We start from the raw sequence: 11,327 nt of genomic DNA, 5'->3' as shown, positions 1-11,327 counted from the left end.
GGTACACCTCCCTCTGGCGATTCACGCCGATGAGGTAATGCAGAGTGGTGACGTCACAGAGTTGGAGTTGATTTAGATTCATTTTTCATTGCTCCCTCCCTTGGGTGTGTGAGCTCAGCAACAACGTGGACATTGTGTATACACTGTGTGTGTGTGTACACTGTGTGTGTACACTGTGTGTGTGTACACTGTGTGTGTATACACTGTGTGTGTACACTGTGTATACACTGTGTGTCACTGTGTGTCGCTGTGTGTCGCTGTGTCACTGTGTGTGTAACTGTGTGTGTGTACACTGTGTATATATACACTGTGTGTGTACCCTGTGTACACTTTGTGTGTATACAGTGTACCCTGTGTGTACACTGTGTATATACTGTATGTACACTGTGTGTACAGTGTGTGTGTACACTGTGTGTGTACACTGTACACTGCGTACACTGTGTGTGTACACTGTGTATACTGTGTGTACACTGTGTGTGTGTACACTGTGTGTGTACACTGTGTATACTGTGTGTGTGTACACTGTGTGTGTATACTCTGTGTGTGTACACTGTTTGTGTCCGCATTGAACCAAACCCCCGGCAAGGCCATCTACTTAATGACGAGAGAAAATTCACATGAAATGTTCTTTTCAATGAAGTCTTCCAGATGTAAATTGATACAAGCTTTTAATGAAGAAATAAAATCATCTAATTCAAAACACAACACAATTCAAAGATGTTTCATTTTAAAACTTCAAAACGGAGCATGGGGTACTTGCGTGAATGCGTCCTTCGTATGCAAATGTTGTGACTTTCCTGGCCTGAAGGCCGTCAATGTGTTGGACCCTTATTGGTGCACAGTGTCTCAACAACAGCAGTGGGATTTGCTTCAACCGATAGGTACGAACATCCAGACGTCAATCAACAAGGACCATTTCTAGTCCCAGTTAGACAAAATCTACGTCAACACGTAAGACAAAACTACAATTCGTGTTGTAGAGAATGTACCTCCTCCTATACGTCAAGTGGTATGCCTTGTAACTGATGAATGATCCGAGCGTGCTACCTATTTCAAAGACAATGAGTTGCTCCAGAGGCAGACGCTTCGTGAAACACAAAAGTACCCTTTGACCTGTATCACAAGAACAACGGGTAGCACCCGAGTTCTCTGTACAGGTTACTTCCAAAACACACACGCACTTTGTCCTACCATCACTTATTCAATGTTTGACCCTCAGACAAAATGTTACATGCACACGCACAATCAGACAAGTACGCATTCTAAATCATTGACGGGCATATTAACAACATTGAATTACTGCAGCGAAATTGACTGCATCACGTTACATCGTATTAACAAGAAGTTATTTTACAAATACGCACCGTCTGCTTAACAGTGAATGTACAACGTACTATTGTTGCGTCATTCAAAACGAGTAGGCCGTTGCATGCTGGCGCCTGGGTCAAAATGTAGCAAATTCAAAACATTACACTACAAATAATAGATCACGGCGTTTCGATGACAACACAAGCAATCGTCATCAGGTGGGACAAGCACAGCAGCAAGAAGAAGAAACTGGAGTAGGCGCCTACTACTTCAGCAGTTTCTCTTGCTGTGGTTGTCCCACCTGATGACGATTGCTCGTGTTGTGATCTAAACGCCGTGATCTGTTATGTTTCTACCCACGTGGTGACTTTGCCGAAATAACTCAACAGTGTGGATTCCTGCAGTCACGAAAGCTTCGAATCAAGATTGCCTACAAACTACACAACTGAGATGACGCATCAATCATCGCCCCCTACTGACAGGCCCTTGTCCACATGCAGGCCGGTGCAGGGCCACCACCTTGTGCCACACAGGGGCAGCTGCTACTTGGGGATGCTCTTCAAGCGTCTCAGACGAGATACGACACGAAACTCCGAGTTGCCGAGGCGATTAAGCGAGCACCGCGTAAAAGCAATTATCATGAGAACATCGTGAATGCTTGGGAGCTTATGGCTCTCGCTCCTGGTGAGAGATTGACCCAACCCACAGGTCCACAAAGACTGGCCGCTCTTACTCTGCAGGTTGAACCTAGGAGATGAGTGTTCAACTTCACGTTCTTGTCATTAAAGGCCTGTGACAAAGGTGCATCTATTGTAGCAACATCGTCTCTGGCTTACACATCTACCGGGTCTCCACTTGACTTTGTATTGTCTAGGAAGTCCACCCACACCTCCACTGCCACAAACTGCTGGGAGTTGCCTCGCTCTGCCTCACAGTCAGAATTCTCCTCCTGCTTCACGTTGCCTCCATCGATATGAAGGTCCCATTTTGGAGTTGAATCTTCATCTTCACATTTTACCTTCACTTCTTCCCTCTTCACCATCACTTCTTCACATTTCACCTTCACTTCTTCGCTCATCACTTCTTCCCTCTTCACCATCACTTCTTCATATTTCACCTCGATAACTTTAAAAGTGTCCAAGCTGGGATTTTCTTCTGGTTCGTGTTTCATGAGGGATGGGCTCATGGTGGCACTTTGACTTTCACAGGCTGATTTCAGACTACACTCCTTGTGGATCTTCTGATGCTTCTGTGTTCTCTGGTGTACTTGAAGATTTGATGAATGTACAAATGTCTTCCCGCACACACTGCACTTGAAGGGTTTCTCTCCTGCGTGCGTTCTCTGGTGTTTTTTAAGAGCAGATGAACCTGAAAATGTCTTCCCACACACACTGCACCTGAAGGGTTTCTCTCCCGTGTGTTCTCTGGTGTCTTTTAAGAGCAGATGACTGTGAAAATGCCTTCACACACACACTGCACTTGAAGGGTTTCTCTCCCGTGTGTGTTCTCTGGTGTGTTTTAACATGATATGAATCTGGAAATGCCTTCCCACACACTGCACTTGAAGGGTTTCTCTCCCGTGTGTGTTCTGTGGTGTTTTTTAAGAGCAGATGAATCTGAAAATGTCTTCCCACACACACTGCACCTGTAGGGTTTCTCTCCCGTGTGTGTTCTCTGGTGTTTTTTAAGAGCAGATGACTGTGAAAATGCCTTCACACACACACTGCACTTGAAGGGTTTCTCTCCTGTGTGTGTTCTCTGGTGCCTTTGAAGATTAAATGAATCTGGAAATGCCTTCCCACACACACTGCACCTGAAGGGTTTCTCTCCCGTGTGTGTTCTCTGGTGTGTTTTAAGAGCAGATGACCGTGAAAATGCCATCCCACACACACTGCACCTGAAGGGTTTCTCTCCCGTGTGTGTTCTCTGGTGTGTTTTAAGAGCAAATGAATATGAAAATGTCTTCCCACACACACTGCACTTGAAAGATTTCTCTCCCGTGTGTGTTCTCTGGTGTTTTTTAAGAGCAGATGAATCTGAAAATGTCTTCCCACACACACTGCACCTGAAGGGTTTCTCTCCCGTGTGTGTTCTCTGGTGTGTTTTAAGAGCAAATGAATATGAAAATGTCTTCCCACACACACTGCACTTGAAAGGTTTCTCTCCCGTGTGTGTTCTCTGGTGTGTTTTAACAGCAGATGACCGTGAAAATGCCATCCCACACACACTGCACTTGAAAGGTTTCTCTCCCGTGTGTATTCTCTGGTGTTTTTTAAGAGCAGATGAATCTGAAAATGTCTTCCCACACACACTGCACTTGAAGGGTTTCTCTCCCGTGGGTGTTCTGTGGTGTGTTTTAAGAGCAGATGACTGTGAAAATGCCTTCCCACACACAGTGCACTTGAAGGGTTTCTCTCCTGTGCGAGTTCTCTGGTGCTGTGTCAAATTTCCAGTCCGATCCGTGCTGTATGCACGCTGGTCACATTGTTGACTTGTCGTACCGAGCTGCTGTGCTGAGTGCATTTGCTCCATCAGACCAGCGTCAGCTGCAGACAGAAAATAAGAATATCCACACCATTTACACGTCAGTATCGAGCCATGGAGGAATGCATATATACAGTCACACATGACTGACACGTCTATATTCATTCATGTATTCATGACTAGCTGTACTACCCGGCTTCGCTCGAGACTTGGATCCACCACGTCCGGCCGCCTTTGTCTCCCCAGTGGCGATGTTCACACAACAACAGTTACTCGTTTTAGGCTGAGTCGACCTAGGGGAGGCCCAGAAGCGGTTGAAATAATTATCACCGGTGGTGGCCGTGAGCGGGAATCGAACTCGGGTTGCCGGGTTCGTAGCGTAGCGCTAACCACTACACTACAATGCGTTACGCTTCCACACACACACAGACACACACACAGACACACACAGACACACACAGATACACACAGACACACACACAGACACACACACAGACACACACACAGATACACACACACAGACACACACACACAGAAACACACACACAGACACAAAGATAAAGATCCCCCATATAGCCTTAACAGACTGTAGGGGCAAGTGCTGTTAGCGAGACACACACACACAGACAACGCTAACCGCTACACTACAATGCGTTACTCTTCTACATGCGAGGGTCACGTGACAGATTTGACGTCACAGCTCACTTGCCGTGCAAAAAATCTATACATTATTGAGCTCCCCCCCCCCCCCCTTAAAACAACACAAAAGTGTATTTGTATAATGTTTGTACGCTGTACAGTCTGGAAAGTACCCACATGGCAAATTTCCAGTTTGTTGCATGTCGGGAAGTACGCTAAACATTTTGAACAGACAACACACACAATCACAACTTTGTCTTTTATATATATTTGGAGATGCAGTGAAAAACTTTCCCAAAATTCATCACGCGGTTTCAGTATTTTTGATTTTCAGTTTGATTTATTTTGGTTATAGTCCCGTGAGCCGTTCGGCTCTTGAATCGGGTGCAATCACAACAAGCAACAAAACAAAAACACGACCAAGAGAAACATCTTACAGTGACTACGTGTGACTGTGCAAACAGCACTGTCATGGCACGCAATGAGAGGGCAAATGTCATAAATATTCCTGTAAGCCCTCGCATCTTCAACATTAATGTTGCCATAGAAACGTTGTGGGGTGTTTTGCTTCATTGTAAAAAAGAAAAATTATTATCTGTTATTTTAATTTTATTTTCTATCTACGTGACTTCACCGAAAGAACCAAGAATATTAATTCCTGCAGTCACCAAAGTTTTAAGTCAAAACATTCACACACGTTGACAAAGCCTCACCTTGTGTTGTTGTGGGCAGGTCGCGTCTGATTACAAGAGCGGTATAGCAGCTCAAGCGGGCTTGGCCTGCTAACAAAAGAAAATAAAAACTGCGTGAATATTTACAATAAAACAAAGTTACAAAGTGGCGAGCTGGGTGAAGACAAATTAAACTTAAGCGAGATAATTAAAGTAAATGCAATCAGGCGAGGGCAGGAGGCAAGGCCGCGCGTGGGTAGGCCCCGCGTTGTAAAGTTCCAACCTGGACATCGATTCCCATGCTCGCTGCTACTCAACTGACATCCCTACGAGAGAGCGAGGCTCTACCTTGGTAAACAACAACAACAACCACCACCACCACAACGACCACCACCACCACAACGATGAGAATTTCTCACCTCGGATTTCAGTGCAAGCGCGCACACGGCAGCTTCCTGTTGCCTCGCGACAGCAGGAAGTAGTATGACGTCACTTCCCTCCCACGAGCGGCTCTCTAACTGAATAAATTATGTTAATGAAGCCGGCCCATATGTTGAGAGATGGGGGCGTGGACGCTGAACCCGTCGCAATAAACTCGCGACGGCTTTAACGGTCACATTATGTTAATGAGCTACCAGTCACTGGGCGTAGCTTTGCCCAAATAAGGATTGCCACTGGAGCGATATCGGCAGTGACCCAAGCGGAGGTGACGTCACGCTCAAGAGAGCGGTGGACAGGGGAGGGATGAATACCTTGGTGACATGACGTCACTAGCGAGGTACACCTCCCTCTGGAGTTTCACGCCGATGAGGTAATTAAGAGTGGTGACGTCACAGAGTTGGAGTTTAAGTTGACTTTAGATTCATTTTCCATTGCTCCCTCCCTTGGGTGTGTGAGCTCAGCAACAACAACGTGGACATTATTGTGCATACACTGTGTGTACACTGTGTGTGTATACACTGTGTGTCACTGTGTGTGTCACTGTGTGTCACTGTGTCACTGTGTGTCACTGTGTGTGCACACTGTGTGTGTCACTGTGTGTGTGTCACTGTGTATATACTGTATGTACACCGTGTATACGATGTGTGTGTGTACACTGTGTATACCCTGTGTGTACACTGTTTGTGTACACTGTGTATACACTGTGTGCGTACACTGTGTGTGTGTACACTGTGTGTACATTGTGTGTGTACACTCTGTGTATACACTGTGTGTGTCACTGTGTGTGTCAATGTGTGTGTGTCACTGTGCCTGGCACAAGCGTCGTGGTGACGTCACCTCCACTTAGTGGCGAATGGCGGTTGTTGTCACTGTGTGCGTCACTGTGTGTGTACACTGTGTATATACTGCGTGTACACACACACAGTGTACACTGTGTGTGTGTACACTATGTGTATACACTGTGTGTACACTGTGTGTGTCACTGTGTCACTGTGTGTACACTGTGTGTGTACACTGTGTGTGTACACTGTATGTGTGTGTACACTGTGTGTGTACACTGTGTACAGACACTGTGTGTGTACACTGTGTGTTCACTGTGTGTACACTGTGTATACACTGTGTCCACTGTGTATGTACACTGTGTATACGGTGTGTGTGTACACTGTATACACTGTGTGTACACTGTGTACACGTGTGTACATTGTGTGTACACTGTGTATAAACTGTTCACTGTGTGTGTGTACACTGTGTGTACACTGTGTGTGTACACTGTGTGTATACTGTGTGTATGTACAGTGAGTGTACACTGTGTGTACACTGTGTGTACTCTGTGTGTGTACACTGTGTGTGTACACTGTGTGTGTGTACTCTGTGTGTGTGTACTCTGTGTGTGTACACTGTGTGTACAGTGTGTGTACTGTGTGTGTACACTGTGTGTGTACACTGTGTTTGTGTCCACATTGAACCGAACCCCTGCAAGGCCATCTACTTAATGACGAGAGAAAATTCACACGAAATGTCCTTTTCAATGAAGTCTTCCAGATGTAAATTGAGACAAGCTTTTAATGAAGAAATTAAATCATCTAATTCAAAACACAACACAAGTCGAAGATGTTTCATTTTAAAACTTCAAAACGGAGCACCGGGTGCTTGCGTGAATTCGTCCTTCGTGTGCAAATGTTGTGACTTTCCTTGCATGAAGGCCGTCAATGTGTTGGACCATTAAATGGTGCACAGCGTCTCAACAACAGCAGTGGGGTTTGCCTCAACCGATGGTTGTGAACATCCAGACGTGAATCAGCAAGGTGCATTTCTAGTCCCAGTTAGACAAAATATACGTCAACACGTAAGACAAAACTACAATTCGTGTTGTAGAGAATGTATCTCCTCCTATACGTGTAACTTTCAAGTGGTATGCCTTGTAACTGATGAATGATCCGAGCGTGCTCCCTATTTCAAAGACGATGAGTTGCTCCAGAGGCAGACGCTTCGAGAAACACAAAAGTACCCTTTGACCTGTATCACAAGAACAACGGGTCTCACCTTAGTTCTCTGTACAGGTTACTTCCAAAACACACACACACTTTGTCCTAACATCACATATTCAATGTGTGACCCTCAGATAAAATGTTACATGCACAATCAGACAAGTATTCATTCTAAATCATTGACGGGCATATTAGCAACATTGAATTACTGCAGCGAAATTGACTGCATCACGTTACATCGTATTAACAAGAAGTTATTTTACAAATACGCACCATCTGCTTGACAGTGTATGTACACCGTACTATTGTTGCGTCATTCAAAACGAGTAGGCCGTTGCATGCTGGCGTCTGGGTCAAAATTTAGCAAATTCTAAACATTACGCTACAAATAATAGATCACGGCACTTCGATGGCAACACAATCAATCGTCATCAGGTGGGACAAGCACAGCAGCAATAAGAGGAAACTGCTGGAGTAGGCGCCTACTACTTCAGCAGTTTCTCTTGCTGTGGTTGTCCGACCTGATGACGATTGCTTGTGTTGTGATCTAAACGCCGTGACCTGTTATGTTTCTACCCACGTGGTGACTTTACCGAAATAACTCAAGAGTGTGGATTCGAATCAAGATTGCCTACAAACTACACAACTGAGATGACGCATCAATCATCGCCCCCTACTGACAGGCTCTTGTCCACATGCAGGTTGGTGCAGGGCCACCACCCTGTGCCACACAGGGGCAGCTGCTACTTGGTGATGCGCTTCGAGTGTTTCAGACGAGGTACGACAAAACTCGGAGATGCCGAGGCGGTTAAGCAAGCGCCGAGTAAATGCAATTAATATAACATAGTGAATGCTTGGGAGCTTATTGTCTCTCGCTCCTGGTTAGAGATCTACCCAACCCACAGGTCCACAAAGACTGGCCGCTCTTACTCTGCAGGTTGAACCTAGGAATTGAGTGTTCAACTTCACATTCTTGTCATTAATGGCCTGTGACAAAGGTGCATCTATTGTAGCGACATCGTCTCTGGCTTACACATCTACCGGGTCTCCACTTGACTTTGTATTGTCTAGGAGCAAGTCCACCCACACCTCCACTTCCACAAACTGCTGGGAGTTGCCTCGCTCTGCCTCACAGTGAGAATTCTCCTCCTGCTTCACGTTGCGTCCATCGATGTGAAGGTCCCATTTTGGAGTTGAATCTTCATCACATTTCACCTTCACTTCTTCCCTCTTCACCATCACTTCATCCCTCTTCACCATCACCTCTTTATATTTCACCTCGATACCTTTAAAAGTGTCCAAGCTGGGATTTTCGTCCGGTTCTTGTTTCATGAGGGATGGGCTTATTGGGGCACTTTGACTTTCACAAGCTGATTTCAGACTCCACTCCTTGCAGATCTTCTGATGCTTCTATGTTCTCTGGTGTACTTGAAGATTTTATGAATGTGCAAACGCCTTCCCGCAGAGTGCACCTGAAGGGTTTCTCTCCCGTGTGTGTTCTCTGGTGTACTTTAAGATGTGGTGACTGTGAAAACGCCTTCCCGCATAGAGTGCACTTGAAGGGTTTCTCTCCCGTGTGTGTTCTCTGGTGTACTTTAAGATGTGGTGACTGTGAAAACGCCTTCCCGCACAGAGTGCACTTGAAGGGTTTCTCTCCCGTGTGTGTTCTCTCGTGTACTTGAAGATTTGATGACTGTGCAAACATCATCCCACACAAAATGCACCTGAAGGGTTTCTCTCCTGTGTGTATTCTCTGGTGTTTTTTAAGAACAGATGACAGTGAAAATGCCTTCCCACACACAGTGCACTTGAATGGTTTCTCTCCTGTGTGTGTTCTCTGGTGTTTTTTAAGAACAGTTGACTGTGAAAATGCCTTCCCACACACACTGCACTTGAAGGGTTTCACTCCCGTGTGTGTTCTCTGGTGTTCTACAAGAGTAGATGAATGTGCAAACGCCTTCCCACACATCGTGCACCTGAAGGATTTCACTCCCGTGTGTGTTCTCTGGTGTATTACAAGAGCAGATGAACGTGGAAACGCCTTCCCACACACACTGCACTTGAAGGGTTTCTCTCCCGTGTGTGTTCTCTGGTGTTCTACAAGAGTAGATGAATGTGCAAACGCCTTCCCACACATCGTGCACCTGAAGGGTTTCACTCCCGTGTGTGTTCTCTGGTGTATTACAAGAGCAGATGAACGTGGAAACGCCTTCCCACACACACTGCACCTGAAGGGTTTCTCTCCCGTGTGTGTTCTCTGGTGGGTCTGAAAAACTGATGACCATGCAAATGCCTTCCCACACACAGTGCACTTAAAGGGTTTCTCTCCCGTGTGTGTTCTCTGGTGGGTCTGAAAAACTGATGTCCATGCAAATGCCTTCCCACACACAGTGCACTTGAAGGGTTTCACTCCCGTGTGTGTTCTCTGGTGTGTTACAAGAGCAACCGACTGTGAAAATGCCTTCCCACACACACTGCACTTGAAGGGTTTCACTGCCATGTGTGTTCTCTGGTGGGTTACAAGAGCAGATGAACGTGCAAACGCCTTCCCACACACACTGCACTTAAAGGGTTTCTCTCCTGTGTGTGTTCTCTGGTGTTCTTTAAGAACAGATGACTGTGAAAATGCCTTCCCACACACAGTGCACTTGAAGGGTTTCTCTCCCGTATGTGTTCTCTGGTGTATTTTAAGAGCAAATGACCGTGCAAATGCATAGTTGCACACACTACACTTGAAGGGTTTCTCTCCTGTGTGTGTTCTCTGGTGTATTTTAAGAGTAGATGAATGTGCAAATGCCTTCCCGCACATCGTGCACCTGAAGGGTTTCTCTCCTGTGTGAGTTCTCTGGTGCCATGTCAAATTTCCAGTCCGATCCGTGCTGTATGCACACCGGTCGCATTGTTGACTTGTCCTACCGAGCTGCGCTGAGTGCATTTGCTCCATCAGTCCAATTCTGCGGAGGAAGCATCAGAGGAAGCGTCAGCTGCGGACAGAAAAAAATAATATCCACACCATCTACACGTCAGTATCGAGGCACAGAGGAATGCATATATACATGTGACTTACACGTCTATATTCATATATTCATGATGTAGTAAAAACGTTTCACAAATTCATCACAGGGCAGTTACGGCACACAATGAGAGGGCAAATGGTCATAAACATGCCTGGAAGCCCTCGTATCTTCAAAATGAATGTTAACCTAAAACTCCGAGCACACAATTTCTGCTGTCTGGTTACAAAAGGAATATTTATGAGAGCTAAATTCAGCTGACATAGCAAAGGGTATTGAAAACAATACTATTTGTGTTAGGCAGAAATGCATAAATTAACGTTCAATCGCAAATTAGAGGTGTGAATCCAGGCTCACGTCCTTAAATGCTGGGATGAACAGTTCCGACTTCAGCTGCACGTGTGTGCTGTGTTCACCTCCTGTTTCCATTCTTACAAAGAGTTCCAGAGGAAAACAAAAATAAACTATTGTTTTGATATAACTTCCGTGTTCAACAGAGTTAATAGACTTTACTGCAAATACAAACTTGACACTGTCACACACTGGCAGTGGCGTGTCTAGAATCATGCCTGGCCACCTTCATCTGCTTGGCATGAATGCTTCCTCACTCCACCAAGTAATTAATCGAGGATCAATGAACATAGCCGAGGCTAACTGGAGTTTGCGTGTCCCTCTCCGTGGTGAGATGTTAACTGCCTCACCTGGTGTACAGGAAGTCGTGGGTTCGATCCCGACCCTGACGCCTGCTGTATATTTGGAGTTTGCACGTCTCTCCGCTGAGC

General features: G+C 45.7%; 1 protein-coding gene and 1 pseudogene across 1 annotated transcript; both read right to left on the bottom strand.

The window, feature by feature from the left end:
- Window positions 1–661: 661 nt before the first annotated feature.
- On the bottom strand, window positions 662–3,850 carry LOC142917374 (uncharacterized; annotated as a pseudogene).
- A 3,301-nt stretch (window positions 3,851–7,151) lies between these two features.
- Window positions 7,152–11,028, bottom strand: LOC142917373 (uncharacterized). Its single transcript, XM_076062014.1, has 2 exons — window positions 10,903–11,028; window positions 7,152–10,485 (listed from the first exon to the last, which is right to left on the bottom strand). Exon 2 carries the CDS (start codon window positions 10,473–10,475, stop codon window positions 8,895–8,897), a length of 1,581 nt encoding a protein of 526 aa, XP_075918129.1. The 5' UTR covers window positions 10,476–10,485; window positions 10,903–11,028; the 3' UTR covers window positions 7,152–8,894.
- Window positions 11,029–11,327: the final 299 nt, after the last annotated feature.

This window comes from Petromyzon marinus, unplaced genomic scaffold, assembly GCF_048934315.1.
Source record: "Petromyzon marinus isolate PM22_M1 ecotype Great Lakes invasive population unplaced genomic scaffold, UKy_Petmar_22M1.pri1.0 PM_G_Scaffold_47, whole genome shotgun sequence".
NCBI classification, from domain to species: Eukaryota; Metazoa; Chordata; class Hyperoartia; order Petromyzontiformes; family Petromyzontidae; genus Petromyzon; species Petromyzon marinus.
Note: the sequence above shows the minus strand (reverse complement) of the source record. Positions and strands in the feature narration are given on the sequence as shown.

Coding starts and splice junctions, on each gene's coding strand:
- LOC142917373 (XM_076062014.1), bottom strand. CDS start 10,475: ATGGAGCAAATGCACTCAGCGCAGCTCGGTAGGACAAGTCAACAATGC.